This window comes from Hyla sarda (assembly GCF_029499605.1).
Source record: "Hyla sarda isolate aHylSar1 chromosome 1 unlocalized genomic scaffold, aHylSar1.hap1 SUPER_1_unloc_8, whole genome shotgun sequence".
Lineage (NCBI taxonomy): Eukaryota > Metazoa > Chordata > Amphibia > Anura > Hylidae > Hyla > Hyla sarda.
The window spans coordinates 99,171-119,808 of NW_026607594.1; the positions used below are offsets into that span (position 1 = coordinate 99,171).

The following is a 20,638-nucleotide window of genomic DNA, read 5'->3' on the forward strand; positions in this document are numbered from 1 at the left end:
GAGAGGTGACACTGCTGGGACATTATACAGTAATGGAGGGGTCTGGTGATGACTGGAGAGGTGACACTGCTGGGACATTATACAGTAATGGAGGGGTCTGGTGATGACTGGAGAGGTGACACTGCTGGGACATTATACAGTAATGGAGGGGTCTGGTGATGACTGGAGAGGTGACCCTGCTGGGACATTATACAGTAATGGAGGGGTCTGGTGATGACTGGAGAGGTGACACTGCTGGGACATTATACAGTAATGGAGGGGTCTGGTGATGACTGGAGAGGTGACACTGCTGGGACATTATAAGGTAATGGAGGTGTCTGATGACTGGAGAGGTGACACTGCTGGGACATTATACAGTAATGGAGGGGTCTGGTGATGACTGGAGAGGTGACACTGCTGGGACATTATAAGGTAATGGAGGTGTCTGATGACTGGAGAGGTGACACTGCTGGGACATTATACAGTAATGGAGGGGTCTGGTGATGACTGGAGAGGTGACACTGCTGGGACATTGTACAGTAATGGAGGGGTCTGGTGATGACTGGAGAGGTGACACTGCTGGGACATTATACAGTAATGGAGGGGTCTGGTGATGACTGGAGAGGTGACACTGCTGGGACATTATACAGTAATGGAGGGGTCTGGTGATGACTGTAGAGGTGACACTGCTGGGAATGCTGGGATATTATACAGTAATGGAGGGGTCTGGTGATGACTGGAGAGGTGACTAATGGGACATTATACAGTAATGGAGGGGTCTGGTGATGACTGGAGAGTTGACACTGCTGGGACATTATACAGTAATGGAGGGGTCTGGTGATGACTGGAGAGGTGACCCTGCTGGGACATTATACAGTAATGGAGGGGTCTGGTGATGACTGGAGAGGTGACACTGCTGGGACATTATACAGTAATGGAGGGGTCTGGTGATGACTGGAGAGGTGACACTGCTGGGAATGCTGGGACATTATACAGTAATGGAGGGGTCTGGTGATGACTGGAGAGGTGACACTGCTGGGACATTATACAGTAATGGAGGGGTCTGGTGATGACTGGAGAGGTGACACTGCTGGGACATTATACAGTAATGGAGGGGTCTGGTGATGACTGGAGAGGTGACACTGCTGGGACATTATACAGTAATGGAGGGGTCTGGTGATGTCTGGAGAGGTGACACTGCTGGGACATTATACAGTAATGGAGGGGTCTGGTGATGACTGGAGAGGTGACACTGCTGGGACATTATACAGTAATGGAGGGGTCTGGTGATGACTGGAGAGGTGACACTGCTGGGAATACTGGGACATTATACAGTAATGGAGGTGTCTGGTGATGACTGGAGAGGTGACACTGCTGGGACATTATATAGTAATGGAGGGGTCTGGTGATGACTGGAGAGGTGACACTGCTGGGACATTATACAGTAACGGAGGGGTCTGGTGATGACTGGAGAGGTGACACTGCTGGGACATTATACAGTAATGGAGGGGTCTGGTGATGACTGGAGAGGTGACACTGCTGGGACATTATACAGTAATGGAGGGGTCTGGTGATGACTGGAGAGGTGACACTGCTGGGACATTATACAGTAATGGAGGGGTCTGGTGATGACTGGAGAGGTGACACTGCTGGGAATGCTGGGACATTATACATTAATGGTGGGGTCCGGTGATGACTGGAGAGGTGACACTGCTGGGAATGCTGGGACATTATACAGTAATGGAGGGGTCTGGTGATGACTGGAGAGGTGACACTGCTGGGACATTATACAGTAATGGAGGGGTCTGGTGATGACTGGAGAGGTGACCCTGCTGGGACATTATACAGTAATGGAGGGGTCTGGTGATGACTGGAGAGGTGACACTGCTGGGAATGCTGGGACATTATACAGTAATGGAGGGGTCTGGTGATGACTGGAGAGGTGACACTGCTGGGACATTATACAGTAATGGAAGGGTCTGGTGATGACACTGCTGGGAATGCTGGGACATTATACAGTAATGGAGGGGTCTGGTGATGACTGGAGAGGTGACACTGCTGGGAATGCTGGGACATTATACAGTAATGGAGGGGTCTGGTGATGACTAGAGAGGTGACACTGCTGGGAATGCTGGGACATTATACAGTAATGGAGGGGTCTGGTGATGACTGGAGAGGTGACCCTGCTGGGACATTATATAATAATGGAGGGGTCTGGTGATGACTGGAGAGGTGACACTGCTGGGACATTATACAGTAATGGAGGGGTCTGGTGATGACTAGAGAGGTGACACTGCTGGGACATTATACAGTAATGGAGGGGTCTGGTGATGACTGGAGAGGTGACACTGCTGGGAATGCAGGGACATTATACAGTAATGGAGGGGTCTGGTGATGACTGGAGAGGTGACACTGCTGGGACATTATACAGTAATGGAGGGGTCTGGTGATGACTGGAGAGGTGACACTGCTGGGGCATTATACAGTAATGGAGGGGTCTGGTGATGACTGGAGAGGTGACACTGCTGGGACATTATACAGTAATGGAGGGGTCTGGTGATGACTGGAGAGGTGACACTGCTGGGACATTATACAGTAATGGAGGGGTCTGGTGATGACTGGAGAGGTGACACTGCTGGGAATACTGGGACATTATACAGTAATGGAGGTGTCTGGTGATGACTGGAGAGGTGACACTGCTGGGACATTATATAGTAATGGAGGGGTCTGGTGATGACTGGAGAGGTGACACTGCTGGGACATTATACAGTAATGGAGGGGTCTGGTGATGACTGGAGAGGTGACACTGCTGGGACATTATACAGTAATGGAGGGGTCTGGTGATGACTGGAGAGGTGACACTGCTGGGACATTATACAGTAATGGAGGGGTCTGGTGATGACTGGAGAGGTGACACTGCTGGGACATTATACAGTAATGGAGGGGTCTGGTGATGACTGGAGAGGTGACACTGCTGGGAATGCTGGGACATTATACATTAATGGTGGGGTCCGGTGATGACTGGAGAGGTGACACTGCTGGGAATGCTGGGACATTATACAGTAATGGAGGGGTCTGGTGATGACTGGAGAGGTGACACTGCTGGGACATTATACAGTAATGGAGGGGTCTGGTGATGACTGGAGAGGTGACACTGCTGGGACATTATACAGTAATGGAGGGGTCTGGTGATGACTGGAGAGGTGACCCTGCTGGGACATTATACAGTAATGGAGGGGTCTGGTGATGACTGGAGAGGTGACACTGCTGGGAATGCTGGGACATTATACAGTAATGGAGGGGTCTGGTGATGACTGGAGAGGTGACACTGCTGGGACATTATACAGTAATGGAAGGGTCTGGTGATGACACTGCTGGGAATGCTGGGACATTATACAGTAATGGAGGGGTCTGGTGATGACTGGAGAGGTGACACTGCTGGGAATGCTGGGACATTATACAGTAATGGAGGGGTCTGGTGATGACTAGAGAGGTGACACTGCTGGGAATGCTGGGACATTATACAGTAATGGAGGGGTCTGGTGATGACTGGAGAGGTGACCCTGCTGGGACATTATATAATAATGGAGGGGTCTGGTGATGACTGGAGAGGTGACACTGCTGGGACATTATACAGTAATGGAGGGGTCTGGTGATGACTAGAGAGGTGACACTGCTGGGACATTATACAGTAATGGAGGGGTCTGGTGATGACTGGAGAGGTGACACTGCTGGGACATTATACAGTAATGGAGGGGTCTGGTGATGACTGGAGAGGTGACACTGCTGGGACATTATACAGTAATGGAGGGGTCCGGTGATGACTGGAGAGGTGACACTGCTGGGACATTATACAGTAATGGAGGGGTCTGGTGATGACTGGAGAGGTGACACTGCTGGGACATTATACAGTAATGGAGGGGTCTGGTGATGACTGGAGAGGTGACACTGCTGGGACATTATACAGTAATGGAGGGGTCTGGTGATGACTGGAGAGGTGACACTGCTGGGACATTATACAGTAATGGAGGGGTCTGGTGATGATTAGAGAGGGGACACTGCTGGGACATTATACAGTAATGGAGGGGTCTGGTGATGATTAGAGAGGTGACACTGCTGGGACATTATAGAGTAATGGAGGGGTCTGGTGATGACTGGAGAGGTGACACTGCTGGAAATGCTGGGACATTATACAGTAATGGAGGGGTCTGGTGATGACTGGAGAGGTGACACTGCTGGGACATTATACAGTAATGGAGGGGTCTGGTGATGACTGGAGAGGTGACCCTGCTGGGACATTATACAGTAATGGAGGGGTCTGGTGATGACTGGAGAGGTGACACTGCTGGGAATGCTGGGACATTATACATTAATGGTGGGGTCCGGTGATGACTGGAGAGGTGACACTGCTGGGAATGCTGGGACATTATACAGTAATGGAGGGGTCTGGTGATGACTGGAGAGGTGACACTGCTGGGACATTATACAGTAATGGAGGGGTCTGGTGATGACTGGAGAGGTGACCCTGCTGGGACATTATACAGTAATGGAGGGGTCTGGTGATGACTGGAGAGGTGACACTGCTGGGAATGCTGGGACATTATACAGTAATGGAGGGGTCTGGTGATGACTGGAGAGGTGACACTGCTGGGAATGCTGGGACATTATACAGTAATGGAGGGGTCTGGTGATGACTAGAGAGGTGACACTGCTGGGAATGCTGGGACATTATACAGTAATGGAGGGGTCTGGTGATGACTGGAGAGGTGACCCTGCTGGGACATTATATAATAATGGAGGGGTCTGGTGATGACTGGAGAGGTGACACTGCTGGGACATTATACAGTAATGGAGGGGTCTGGTGATGACTGGAGAGGTGACACTGCTGGGACATTATACAGTAATGGAGGGGTCTGGTGATGACTGGAGAGGTGACACTGCTGGGACATTATACAGTAATGGAGGGGTCCGGTGATGACTGGAGAGGTGACACTGCTGGGACATTATACAGTAATGGAGGGGTCTGGTGATGACTGGAGAGGTGACACTGCTGGGACATTATACAGTAATGGAGGGGTCTGGTGATGATTAGAGAGGGGACACTGCTGGGACATTATACAGTAATGGAGGGGTCTGGTGATGATTAGAGAGGTGACACTGCTGGGACATTATAGAGTAATGGAGGGGTCTGGTGATGACTGGAGAGGTGACACTGCTGGAAATGCTGGGACATTATACAGTAATGGAGGGGTCTGGTGATGACTGGAGAGGTGACACTGCTGGGACATTATACAGTAATGGAGGGGTCTGGTGATGACTGGAGAGGTGACCCTGCTGGGACATTATACAGTAATGGAGGGGTCTGGTGATGACTGGAGAGGTGACACTGCTGGGACATTATACAGTAATGGAGGGGTCTGGTGATGACTGGAGAGGTGACACTGCTGGGACATTATACAGTAATGGAGGGGTCTGGTGATGACTGGAGAGGTGACCCTGCTGGGACATTATACAGTAATGGAGGGGTCTGGTGATGACTGGAGAGGTGACACTGCTGGGAATGCTGGGACATTATACAGTAATGGAGGGGTCTGGTGATGACTGGAGAGGTGACACTGCTGGGACATTATACAGTAATGGAAGGGTCTGGTGATGACACTGCTGGGAATGCTGGGACATTATACAGTAATGGAGGGGTCTGGTGATGACTAGAGAGGTGACACTGCTGGGAATGCTGGGATATTATACAGTAATGGAGGGGTCTGGTGATGACTGGAGAGGTGACCCTGCTGGGACATTATATAATAATGGAGGGGTCTGGTGATGACTGGAGAGGTGACACTGCTGGGACATTATACAGTAATGGAGGGGTCTGGTGATGACTGGAGAGGTGACACTGCTGGGACATTATACAGTAATGGAGGGGTCCGGTGATGACTGGAGAGGTGACACTGCTGGGACATTATACAGTAATGGAGGGGTCTGGTGATGACTGGAGAGGTGACACTGCTGGGACATTATACAGTAATGGAGGGGTCTGGTGATGACTGGAGAGGTGACACTGCTGGGACATTATACAGTAATGGAGGGGTCTGGTGATGACTGGAGAGGTGACACTGCTGGGACATTATACAGTAATGGAGGGGTCTGGTGATGATTAGAGAGGGGACACTGCTGGGACATTATACAGTAATGGAGGGGTCTGGTGATGATTAGAGAGGTGACACTGCTGGGACATTATAGAGTAATGGAGGGGTCTGGTGATGACTGGAGAGGTGACACTGCTGGAAATGCTGGGACATTATACAGTAATGGAGGGGTCTGGTGATGACTGGAGAGGTGACACTGCTGGGACATTATACAGTAATGGAGGGGTCTGGTGATGACTGGAGAGGTGACCCTGCTGGGACATTATACAGTAATGGAGGGGTCTGGTGATGACTGGAGAGGTGACACTGCTGGGAATGCTGGGACATTATACATTAATGGTGGGGTCCGGTGATGACTGGAGAGGTGACACTGCTGGGAATGCTGGGACATTATACAGTAATGGAGGGGTCTGGTGATGACTGGAGAGGTGACACTGCTGGGACATTATACAGTAATGGAGGGGTCTGGTGATGACTGGAGAGGTGACCCTGCTGGGACATTATACAGTAATGGAGGGGTCTGGTGATGACTGGAGAGGTGACACTGCTGGGAATGCTGGGACATTATACAGTAATGGAGGGGTCTGGTGATGACTGGAGAGGTGACACTGCTGGGAATGCTGGGACATTATACAGTAATGGAGGGGTCTGGTGATGACTAGAGAGGTGACACTGCTGGGAATGCTGGGACATTATACAGTAATGGAGGGGTCTGGTGATGACTGGAGAGGTGACCCTGCTGGGACATTATATAATAATGGAGGGGTCTGGTGATGACTGGAGAGGTGACACTGCTGGGACATTATACAGTAATGGAGGGGTCTGGTGATGACTAGAGAGGTGACACTGCTGGGACATTATACAGTAATGGAGGGGTCTGGTGATGACTGGAGAGGTGACACTGCTGGGACATTATACAGTAATGGAGGGGTCTGGTGATGACTGGAGAGGTGACACTGCTGGGACATTATACAGTAATGGAGGGGTCCGGTGATGACTGGAGAGGTGACACTGCTGGGACATTATACAGTAATGGAGGGGTCTGGTGATGACTGGAGAGGTGACACTGCTGGGACATTATACAGTAATGGAGGGGTCTGGTGATGATTAGAGAGGGGACACTGCTGGGACATTATACAGTAATGGAGGGGTCTGGTGATGATTAGAGAGGTGACACTGCTGGGACATTATAGAGTAATGGAGGGGTCTGGTGATGACTGGAGAGGTGACACTGCTGGAAATGCTGGGACATTATACAGTAATGGAGGGGTCTGGTGATGACTGGAGAGGTGACACTGCTGGGACATTATACAGTAATGGAGGGGTCTGGTGATGACTGGAGAGGTGACCCTGCTGGGACATTATACAGTAATGGAGGGGTCTGGTGATGACTGGAGAGGTGACACTGCTGGGACATTATACAGTAATGGAGGGGTCTGGTGATGACTGGAGAGGTGACACTGCTGGGACATTATACAGTAATGGAGGGGTCTGGTGATGACTGGAGAGGTGACCCTGCTGGGACATTATACAGTAATGGAGGGGTCTGGTGATGACTGGAGAGGTGACACTGCTGGGAATGCTGGGACATTATACAGTAATGGAGGGGTCTGGTGATGACTGGAGAGGTGACACTGCTGGGACATTATACAGTAATGGAAGGGTCTGGTGATGACACTGCTGGGAATGCTGGGACATTATACAGTAATGGAGGGGTCTGGTGATGACTGGAGAGGTGACACTGCTGGGAATGCTGGGACATTATACAGTAATGGAGGGGTCTGGTGATGACTAGAGAGGTGACACTGCTGGGAATGCTGGGACATTATACAGTAATGGAGGGGTCTGGTGATGACTGGAGAGGTAACCCTGCTGGGACATTATATAATAATGGAGGGGTCTGGTGATGACTGGAGAGGTGACACTGCTGGGACATTATACAGTAATGGAGGGGTCTGGTGATGACTAGAGAGGTGACACTGCTGGGACATTATACAGTAATGGAGGGGTCTGGTGATGACTGGAGAGGTGACACTGCTGGGACATTATACAGTAATGGAGGGGTCTGGTGATGACTGGAGAGGTGACACTGCTGGGACATTATACAGTAATGGAGGGGTCCGGTGATGACTGGAGAGGTGACACTGCTGGGACATTATACAGTAATGGAGGGGTCTGGTGATGACTGGAGAGGTGACACTGCTGGGACATTATACAGTAATGGAGGGGTCTGGTGATGACTGGAGAGGTGACACTGCTGGGACATTATACAGTAATGGAGGGGTCTGGTGATGACTGGAGAGGTGACACTGCTGGGACATTATAGAGTAATGGAGGGGTCTGGTGATGACTGGAGAGGTGACACTGCTGGGAATGCTGGGACATTATACAGTAATGGAGGGGTCTGGTGATGACTGGAGAGGTGACACTGCTGGGACATTATACAGTAATTTAGGGGTCTGGTGATGACTGGAGAGGTGACACTGCTGGGAATGCTGGGATATTATACAGTAACACCACTGGAGGGGTCGGGGTGATGACTGTATCATTATCTGTCAGGTTCCTATAAGGTGTCAGGACGTGGCGGTCTATTTCTCCATGGAGGAGTGGGAGTATGTAGAAGGACACAAGGATCAGTACAAGGATCAGGTCATGATGGAGGATCAGCAGCCCCTCACATCAGCAGGTAATAGACATGACTATATACACACGTCCTCTCATTATTTGTATGTAAAGAATGAATTCAGTCTCTGTATGTGTTCCCTACAGTCAGATCCAGTAAGAGAACAGCACCAGAGAGGTGTCCCCGTCCTCTTCTTCCACAGGATGATCAGGTAGATGGAGATATTCCCTATGATCTGTAGAAGGGCTGTGAAGCTCTTGTGGTCAGTCCCCTCACCCTCCTTGACTCCTCATCTCCTGCTCATCTATAACATCCCACGTGACTTCTCCTACTGTCTGATGACTTTTACTATATTTCTTCCACATCTTATGAATCAGGGAGAAGATCTGAACAATATTAATGCTCCAGACACAGTTGTAAGCGGTGATGAGCAGTATAAGGAGGACATTCTGACAGCAAAAGATCTGAACAATATTAATGCTACAAATATGAAGGAAGAAGAGACAGATGTGAGCAGTGATGAACAGTATAAGGAGGACATTCTAACAGGAAAAGATCTGAACAATATTAATGCTACAGATATGAAGGAAGAAGAAGAGACAGATGTGAGCGGTGATGAGCAGTATAAGGATGACGTTCCTACAGGGAAAGATCTGAACAATATTAATGCTACAGACATAAAGGAAGAAGAAGAGACAGATGTGAGCGGTGATGAGCAGTATAAGGAGGACATTCCTACAGGTAACCGCCCAGGTGAGTAGTAACCACTAATTGCAGAGATCAGTCACAGATTCTGCTCAGTCACCGTCTGTAATTATTTTTTATGGAATTTTTTTAAGTGGTACTCCGATGGAAAACTATTTTTTTTTAATCAACTGGTGCTAGAAAGTTATTCAGAATTGTATATTACTTCTATTTAAAAATCTTTAGCCTTCCAGTACTTATCAGCTCTTATCCACCTCTGTCCGTGTCAGGAACTGTCCAGAGCAGGAGAGGTTCGCTATGAAGATTTTCTCACACTCTGGACAGTTCCTGACATGGACAGAGGTGGCAGCAGAGAGCACTGTGGTCAGAATGAAAACAACTACACATCTTCCTCTGGAGCATACAGCAGCTGATAAGTACTGGAAGGGTTAAGATTTTTAAATAAAAAGTAATTTAGAAACCTGTTAAACTTTTGGGGACCGGGTCATTTAAATAAAATTGTGTTCCACTGGAGTACCCCTTTAAGCCCCGTGTCCTGTCAGTCTTTTCTGCTGTATATTTCTTTATTCAGTCAGAATATAAACTATAAATGGATGAGAATGTGAGACGGTTGAGAATATAATAAAGGTGATTTGTTCTGATCATCTCCATTTGGTTTTGTGGTTCCTGACATTACACAAGGGCCATGAATCCGGATGATGCAGACAATCCACCAGCACCAAACATTTTCACTATAATGGATCTGCAGGATCAGAGGATTGAGCAATTGGCACTTGTAATGCAGACGCTTTAGAATCGTACGTCTCCCCTAGAGCCTCCTGTGCCTCAACCGGCAGCCACCTACCCTCCTGCTCCGGCAACTATTTCTGCTGCCATAGAAGCCATTGCCTCCTGTGGGTTTACTGGATCTGCCCCGCTTCCCCAGTATTATGGGGGCGATCCTAATGAATGTAGAGGCTCCCTGAACCAAGTGGGCATTTATCTGGAAATGGTCCCGCAGTCCTGTCCTAATGATAGAAGTAAGGTAGGATTCCTGATCTCCCTCCTTACTGATAACGCTCTATCCCGGGTGAATCCTCTTTGGAGACTGATAAACGTATTATCTACGACTACAGAGACATTTCATCTCCCTGTCCGTTCTCCCTCTGCGGCAGAGCAGCTCATGTCCATGTAACAGGGGACGAGAACTGTGGCCAAGAATTCAATAGAGTTCTGTATTGTAGCAGCAGAAGTGTGCTGGGATAAGGAAGCGCTGGTGGACACGTTCTCTCCTGGACTCTCCGATATTATACAAGATGAGATTGTGGCCTCCTGGATCATCTAAAAGGGTGAAACCAATGCAGCTCAGGACCACCCCCCTTTCCGTGGAGGAGAAGGATTATATTAGGGGGGAGGGGATGTGTCTTTATTGGGCCCTTTGCTCGGATCATGCCAAACCTGGTGAGGAAACACTTGGGGTCCTGCTAGGGACAGATATTGGGTGGGCTTTCTTCATCCCCAGAGTTCCACAAAGACAAAGCTATGATTAGGATTATCCTATCATGGTATATTTCCTCTGTGGTCACGCAGGTCCTCGTGGTCTCCAGTGCTGATGGGTATTTTGATGATGTATTATCCGTGGTGGCTCAGGAGGTGTTACCTGCTCAAGTTTAAAGTGTTACTCCGCCCACAGACATCTTATCACAAAGGATAGGGGATAAGATGTCTGATTGTGGGGGTCCTGCACCTTGGACCCCCTGCGATCAGCGTGCAGCACTTTGCATTCTAAACAGTATGTTTAGCACCCTAGGTTTGGGCAGCCGGAGATGTGACGCCCCCTCCCATAGACCTGAATGGAGAGAACGTGATGTGACCTCACGAGGGGGCATGACATGACGTCACAACCACTGCTTCCCAAACCAAGCATTGTAAAAAAAACTTTCAGAACGCTGGGTGCTGCCTGGGTGCTTATCCCCTTTAGATAGGGGACAAGATGTTTGTGGGCGGAGTACCCCTTTAGGGTATGTTCTTACGTACGCAGATTTGCTTCACAGGATCTTCTGCTGCAAATTTCGATGTAAACTAAATGACTGAGCACAACTTCTAATCTGCAGTTACAAATCTGCGCAGGATCCTGTACGTGTGAACGTGACCTTAAGGTTCCCGGTTCAGGTTGTATTGTGTCTGTAGGCGGAGTACCCCTTTAAGGTTCCCGGTTTAGGTTGTATTGTGTCTGTAGTCAGTGACTGTGTTATGCAGCTGTCCTCACTCTGTATACATCATGCTGTGCTGAATGGGATTTTGTCATAGACTTCCATGGTCTGTACTTACACTGTACGTCTCTTTACTCACTTTTTAGTAAAATAAGTTTAAGCCCTTAACGACGCAGGACGTAAATGTACGTCCTGGTAAACTGGAACTTAACGCACCAGGATGTACATTTACGTCCTTTACATAACCGCGGGCATCGCAGCGATGCCCGGATCATGCACGGCAGGTCCCGCTGTTGATCGCAGCCAGGGACCCGCCGGTAATGGCGGACATCCGCGATAACACGGATGTCCGCCATTAACCCCTCAGATGCCGTGATCAATACAGATCACGGCATCTGCAGCATTGCGGACATGAAAATGGATGATCAGATCGGCTGCAGCACTGCCGCGGCCATCCAATCATCCAGAACATCAGACGGAGGTCCCCTCACCTGCCTCTGCTGCCTTCCACAGGTCTTCTGCTCTGGTCTGCGATTGAGCAGAAGATGACCGATAACACTGATCAGTGCTATGTCCTATACATAGCACTGAACAGTATTAGCAATCGAATGATTGCTATAAATAGTCTCCTATGGGGACTATTAAAGTGTAAAAATAAAAGTAAAAAATATTTGAAAAACCCCCTCCCCCAATAAAAACGTAAATTGTCCAATTTTCCCTATTTCACCCCCAAAAAGTGTAAAAAAAAAAAATTTTGGGATACATATTTGGTATCGCCACGTGCATAAATATCCAAACTATTCAAATAAAATGTTAATGATACCGTACGGTGAACGTAAAAAAAAAAAAAAAGTCCAAAATAGCAGCTTTTTTATAACATTTTATTCAAAAATTTTTTTATAAAAAATTTATTAAAAGTTTTATATAAGCAAATATGGTATCAATAAAAATTATGAAAATATAAAAGAGTTAGGATTTTTTGAAGGCAAGAAGTAAATATGTACTGCACTGATCTGTATGAGCAATCCAATGACTCCAAGTATGAGCAATCCAATGACTCCAAGTCCTATAGAGGGACCAAAAAGTCTTAAAAAAAAAAAAAACATTCAAAAGATGTTTTAAAAATTTTTAAATTAACCCCTCCAATAATATTTGAACTTTTTTGTTGTAAAAATGTAAAAGCTATTTTTATTGTAATTGTTTTCAAAAAGTAGTAAAGTGTAACAAAAACTATGCAAATTAGATATCGCTGTGATTGTATGGACCGGACATACACACACATATATATATATATATATATATTTTTTTTTTTAAGTATATCTTTATTTGCTTTTTCAAACATTTTACAAATTTCGACAGGATACAAGCTCCTGATGCATAAATGAAACAGTCATGGAAACCATAATAATAAACAATGGTGCAACGATCAACGTAGAAAATTAGCCATTGAACCCCCACCCTCCCCACCCGCCCAAAGAGAATAGACATCATGTCACTTACGAGCTTATAGGCATCGACATCAGGCAAATCAGTAAGTAAACAAAGATAGGTCACAAGGTCACCCCACAGCCGAAGACAATCCGAGGCCACAACACCGTTAGTTTGGCAGTCTAAGCCTCCCCAAAGTGCCCGCCATCGCCTTCCCCAAGTACCACTCCTGACTTCTATATTAATGCACAGTTAATACAATGTAAGATCCGTCCCACAAAAAACAAGCTCTAAAATGCAATGTAGATGGGAAAATAAGAGTTATGGCTATGAGGAGAGGAGGAAAAAAGGAAAACACAAAAGCTTAAAGGTCCTGGGTTGTTACGGGGTTAATACTGATAATAAAATCTGTGTTATTCTCTGCAGATTCTTGTACCCGGAGATCAGAGGAGAATCTTATATCTTCAGATTATAAAGCAGATGATGATATCACACAAGATACATATGAAGAACATTCCATTATCCCAGATACACCCTCAGCCCTTCACAGCCAAGATCTGTCATCTCATCCTTATATACAGGTCCTGTCTTCTCAGTCATCACAGGATGGTCAGCAAAATAAAGGTCACAGAAGGGGTGTTGGACATCAACGAGCTCATACAGGAAAGAAACCATATTCATGCTCAGTATGTGGGAAATGTTTTACTGACAAATCACATCTTCTTAGACATCAAATAACTCACACAGGAGAGAAGCCATTTTCATGTTCAGAATGTAGAAAGTGTTTTACTGACAAATCAAGTCTTCGTAGACATCAAAGAACTCACACAGGGGAATTTTCATGTTTAAAATGTGGGAAATGTTTTACTCGGAAATCAACTTTTCTTCAGCATCAAAGAATTCACACAGGGGATAATCCATATTCATGCTCAGAATGCGGGAAATGTTTTATTAAGAAATCACATCTTGTTCAACATAAAAGAACTCACACAGGGGAGAAGCCATTTTCATGTTCAGTATGTGGAAAATGTTTTAATGACAAATCAATTCTTGTTCAACATCAAAGAACTCACACAGGGGAAAAGCCATTTTCATGTTCAGAATGTGGGAAATGTTTTACTTCGAAATCAGGTGTTACTCGACATGAAAGAACTCACACAGCGGAGAAACTATTTTCATGTTCAGAATGTGAGAAATGTTTTACTAATGAATCAGGTCTTGTTGTACATCAAAGAACTCACACAGGGGTGAAGCCATTTTCATGTTCAGAATGTGAGAAATGTTTTACTAATGAATCAGGTCTTGTTGTACATCAAAGAACTCACACAGGGGTGAAGCCATTTTCATGTTCAGAATGTGGAAAATGTTTTCCTGGGAAAAAAAATCTTGTTCAACATCAAAGCACTCACAGGACGGACAAGCTATTTTCATGTTCAGAATGTGAGAAAAGTTTTACTAATAAAACAGGTCTTGTTGTACATCAAAGAACTCACACAGGGGAGAAGCCATTTTTATGTTCACAATGTGGGAAATGTTTTACTTGGAAATCAGATGTTACTCGACATCAAAGAACTCACACAGGGGAGAGACCATATTCATGTTCAGAATGTAGAAAGTGTTTTCCTGACAAATCAAGTCTTCTTAGACATCAAAGAACTCACACAGGGGAGAAGCCATTTTCATGTTTAGAATGTGGTAAATGTTTTACTCGGAAATCAGACCTTGTTGTACATCAAAGAACTCACACAGGGGAGAAGCCAATTCAGAGCAATAAATGATGCAGATAACACATCTATATATTATCCATGTACATAGGATATCTGACATTTATACATATCATATACTGCATTTCCAAACTTGTTACCAATTATTAAAGGGGTACTCCGGTGGAAAACTTTTTTTTTAAATCAACTGGTGCCAGAAAGTTAAACAGATTTGTAAATTATTTTGATATAAAAATTGTAATCCTTCCATTACTTATTAGCTGCTGAATACTACAGAGGAAATTCTTTTCTTTTTGGAACACAGAGCTCTCTGTTGACATCACGACCACAGTGCTCTCTGCTGACATCTCTGTTCATTTTATGAACTGTCCAGAGTAGGAGAAAATCCCCATAGCTAACATATGCTGCTCTGGACAGTTCCTAAAATGGACAGAGATGTCAGCAGAGAGCACTGTGGTCATGATGTCAGCAGAGAGCTCTGTGTTCCAAAAACAAAATAATTTCCTCTATAGTATTCAGCAGCTAATAAGTACTGGAAGAATTAAGATTTTTTAATATAAGTAATATACAAATCTGTTTAACTTTCTGGGACCAGTTGATTAAAAAAAATAATAATTCCACCGGAGTACCCCTTTAACCCCCTTAAGGACTCAGCGTTTTTCAGTTTTTGCATTTTCGTTTTTTCCTCCTTACCTTTTAAAAATCATAACCCTTTCAATTTTCCACCTAAAATTCCATATTATGGATTATTTTTTGAACCACCAATTCTACTTTGCAGTGACATCAGTCATTTTACCCAAAAATCCACGGCGAAAGGGAAAAAAAAATCATTGTGCGACAAAATTTAAGAAAAAACACCATTTTGTAACTTTTGGGGGCTTCCGTTTCTACGCAGTGCACTTTTTGGTAAAAATGACCCCTTCTCTTTATTCTGTAGGTCCATACGGTTAAAATGATCCCCTACTTATATAGGTTGGATTTTGTACTTCTGGAAAAAATCATAACTTCATGCACGGAAATTTATACGTTTAAAAATGTCCCCTTCTGACCCCTATAACTTTTTAATTTTTCTGTATATGGGGCGGTATGAGGGCTAATTTTTTGTGCCGTGATCTGAAGTTTTTATAGGTACTTTTTTTTTTTTTATGGCTTTTTAATCAATTTTTAATGGGATAAAAAGCGACCAAAAATACGCTATTTTGGAGTTTGGAATTTTTTGCGCATACGCCATTGACCGTGCGGTTTAATTAACAATAAATTTTTATAGTTCGGACATTTACGCACTCGGTGATGTCACATATGTTTATTTTTACTTACACTTTTTTTTTTATAATGGGAAAAGGGGGGTGATTCAAACTTTTATTAGGGAAAGGGTTAAATTACCTTTATTAACTTTTTTTTTTTTTCACTTTTTTTTTGCAGTATTATAGCTCCCATAGGGACCTATAACACTGCACGCACTGACCTTTTACGCTGATCACTGGCGTGTATTAACATGCCATTGATCAGCGTTATCAGCGCTTGACTGCTCCTGCCTGGATCTCAGGCATGGAGCAGTCATTCGCCAATCGGACACAGAGGAGGCAGGTAGGGACCCTCCAGGTGTTTTGTAAGCTGTTCGGGAAGCGGCGGTCAACTTTGATTGCCGCGTCTGAAGGGTTAATACAAGGCATCACCGAGATCGGTGATGTCCTGTATTAGCTGCGGGTCCCGGCCGCTGATGGCCGCCGGGACCGACGCGATATGACGCTGGGTCACCGCGTGACCCCACGTTATATCGCAGGACGTAAATATACGTCCTGCGTCGTTAAGGAGTTAATAAAAGTTTTTTCTTATATGATTTATTATTCTTATATTCATCTCTGCACACTGGACTTATAATAAATGTAATATTGTCCCTGACGTTGTATATAGGGAATGTAACGCGTCAGTGTTGTCCCCGCCCCCTTCTCATTATGATTATAGAGACTTTAATTCAAGGCATCAGACAGGATCCGCGCGTCTCCCTTGAAGATCGTCTCTTCTGAACATAAGACGCTGCAGATACTTTTATTTATCACAAACCCTAGACCAGCGTTTCCCGTCTTGACGTCTATTTTCGGTCTCAGATCATAAAATCCATTTTTCTATATGAGAAGTCGTCAATATCTCAGCGTCCCCCGGGTTCAGTAAACATCGGTGTAATTCTTTTCCTTTTCTTTGTCCTCCCCGGGGTATAAAATCCCTAGAGATCTGATCACATCTGGTACAAGATCTCTTTACTTCACACTTTGCGCCATTATTACACGGATTGAAGACCCAGTTACACGCTCGTAAATTCCCATATATGTCGTGGATTGGAAGGAAAAAGGTTCTTAAATCTTATATTTACCAATAATATTTTATATTTTTACAGTCCGTCCCTATCATAGTACGGAATTGTTATTTTTCTTCTATCCGATGGTTATTTAGTAATTTTGTTAGGATTCAGAAGAGACCACGTGTCCCGTATAGACGCTCACCCTGAAGACATTAGACGGCGGTTTTGTGTTTCCGGATTTACACACTTATTATAAAGCTTTTCCTTCGTCTGGATTATTAGAGCTCGTTCGCTCTTCTTTTTCTCATCCTCCCCTTTATATTCCTCCTCATGTGGATATGGAATTCTCCTCAGTCCCTCCTTCTATAGGGCCCATTTTGTGGCCCCCGCACTCCTCCTTGGCCTCTCTAGTTCTTTCCTCTTTTATATATAACTTTGTCGGTATTACGAGACTGCTCTACGACTGATTCTGATTTCCCTTCCCCCCTAACCCCACTTTCTTTACTCCCTATGGTTATTACTAAACACATTTTCCCTCTTCCCCTTTGTGGGAACGTTTACATTCTTTTACGTTACGAGATTTATATTCTTCTACTAAGACTTTGGCCATAGAGGAATCTCAGGCTTTCTGGGGTTTTATAAGTAAATTTATCTTTACTCTCCAATGTTTTAAGCGTTATACTAACATACGTCCCTGAAATTGGTTAGAGAGATTGTATTTATTCCCTAAATAATAATAATATCTAAGCTTTATTCTTATCTGATTTCTTCTGCTCCTAATAGTAACCAAAATGCATCTTATATGAGAAGAGGAGCTGAATATCCAACTCTCTGAAGAACAGTGCGGATTTATCTCTAGCGCTCACGTGGCTCCTCCCCCTGTATTCATATATATATAGTGGTCCAGCTTGAAAATTCAATCTTTCTGGCAGGTTATTTCGATTGCCATATATACTCGAGTATAAGCACCTTTTTTTTGTGCAGAAAATGTCCCCCTCGGCTTAAACTCAAGTGAAAAAAAAAATAGTAGTGACATCAGTCCAGCCATTCAGGTGGGGGGGGGGGAGCCATCCATCTTTACCGGGACGGCCCCGGACTCATCCAGAGTAGGGAAGCTGAAGGGACTGTCTGCGCAGGGACCGTCCGCATACCAGTGGGAAAAGTGAGCTGGTCTGGTCCATCCACCTTCTCCACTCTGGGCTGGCCCCGGAATAGTGATTCTGGGGTAGGGTCGCTGCTGCGCATTAAGGCCACCATGCAAGGACACCCCTGATGTCACGGAGTGTACCTTTCTCTACTGACAGGCAACAGGAAAAGGTGATTAGACAATAAGCGAGGGGGATGATGACAGGAGGGGGATGGATGATGACGGGGAATGGGTGTTTGTGTCAGTGAATGATGACAGGGAGGATGGTTGATGATGGGGGATGGGTGTCTGTGGCAGTGGATGATGACAGGAGGGGGATGAATGATGACAGTAGAATCTCCCAATAGCGGACACTCACAGGGAATAAAAGTGTCCATTATTGAGAGATGGCCCCTATTGGGAAAAAGGCTCCAAATTCTTCCTAAATGACGGAATACTGTCCTGTGCTAACTCCAGAGTGTAATTACCTATAAAACACAATAAAAAAAATATTACAGTAGAATCTCCCAGTGTCGTTTAATCACCCCCTGTATCATTTATCACCCCCCTCTCTTTTTTTTACCCTGTGCCATCTTATTCCCCTGTGCATTGTGCCTGATTATCCCCCCCCCCTTACCCCCTGTGCCACATCATTTCCCCTTGATCCCCTGAGCCATTTCATTCTCCCATTAGTACCTTCTGTATAAATTCATCTCCACCTCTTTATAAAGTGGCAGAGGGAGTGATGAATATGCACAAAGGGTAATAAAGGGGTAATGAAATAGCACAGAGGGGGATCAAGAGGAAAGGATGTGGCACAGGTGGTAATAAAGGGAGGGGTGATTTGTCACAGGGGAAATAAAGTGGCACAGGGGGCCAGTCATCTTATCCCCAATCCTTTGGATATGGGATGAGATGTCTAGGGGCGGAGTACCCCTAAGTAAGTCCATTCTTTATTCATTCTTTGACCATCCTTCATGATCAGTTATGTCCCCTTATGACTAATGTCTGTTATTTTTGACGGGGCAAATAACGGTGCATGCACTCATTTTTGTCCCATCAAAAATAACGTTGGATTAACAGACGTTAAAATTTTAATATTGAAGTCTATGGATGATGAATGTTCACAAATGACATCCGTTAGCACCCAGTATTTTTATATTCCGTTATGATCCCTTATTGCTACTGAGCATGCTCCGTACAGCGTCACAACCAGAAGGGGTTAAAACGGACATAAAATAACTACAACAGTGCATGACGGATGAAATAACGGGTAGTAACGGATGGAATATGTCAATTATTTTGATAGAATGCCGTTATAATAATGTACATTGGGCATCAGTTATCACCCGATATGTTCAGTTATTGTATCTATTTTTTAATGATCTGTTTTTGCAGAATAACGGGTGTCAGAAGGCAGGAAGATGGCGGTAGTGTGAAAGAAGCCTAACGTGTCATGTGACTAGGCGGCACCATAATAGCGTCACACTCCATCTCATTTTTTTTTTGTAATTTGTGTCAGTTTTGCCGAGCCCTGTAGTATCACCTTGTTCTATCATTTTCCATTACTTGCCCCTAGGTATATTATCTGGGTCACATGACATTTCACCTCTCTTTATCATGTCCAGAGTCCTGATGTGGAGTCAACAGTTTGTAGGGTTTGTGGTATAATGATTCCTATACGGAGAATTATAGGGTTTGTGGTATAATGATTCCTATACGGAGAATTATAGGGTTTGTGGTATAATGATTCCTATACGGAGAATTATAGGGTTTGTGGTATAATGATTCCTATACGGAGAATTATAGGGTTTGTGGTATAATGATTCCTATACGGAGAATATGTTGTGATACATGGTGGTTTTCCACATCCTGGTCTTTGTGTATTAGACTGAAAATAGTTCTTAGTGTCGGCACCGCAGTGGGTGCAGCTATAAGGCAGGTGGATATAGGATCATCCGCACTCAGCACATTCTTCACACAAAAGTGCCAAACGTTCAGAATTTGTCCACGTGTCCATAAGTTCTCAGGATACACCAGTAATTGAATAATCTGTGAGGGTTCTGGTGCCAAAAAATATTAGTCCTGAGGTAAAAATCCTGATGAGTGTCGGGTGTTTTATGTGGTATCTGGTGAGGTCACTTTGGTACAAGGACTGGCATGGATCCACATAGGCTTTCCTTTCTATTACTGCAGTGGTTGTTGTCAGCAGGACTTGGAAAGGCCGGTCACATGGAGGTCAGGACTCTTTGTGTCTCTTTCTCACCACCCGATCTCCTGGATCTATATCAGGAGTTTTACTATCTGGAATAGAATAAAGACTTGTGTATGCGCTTGTTGTACGCGCTTGTGTACCGCCGCGCATAGCTAGATAGGTGACTGTGTTACATCTGCAGTAGCTGTGGACAGTACA

General features: G+C 45.2%; 1 protein-coding gene across 1 annotated transcript in view; it reads left to right on the forward strand.

Moving 5' to 3' along the window:
- LOC130298279 (zinc finger protein 850-like) overlaps nt 1–20,638 on the forward strand; it is a 232,337-nt gene that overhangs the window by 92,726 nt on the left and 118,973 nt on the right. The window contains exons 6-7 of the mRNA XM_056551209.1: nt 12,124–12,129; nt 13,967–14,828. Of these exons, the coding sequence (XP_056407184.1) occupies nt 12,124–12,129; nt 13,967–14,828 (868 nt within the window). The remainder of the gene's footprint in view (nt 1–12,123; nt 12,130–13,966; nt 14,829–20,638) is intronic.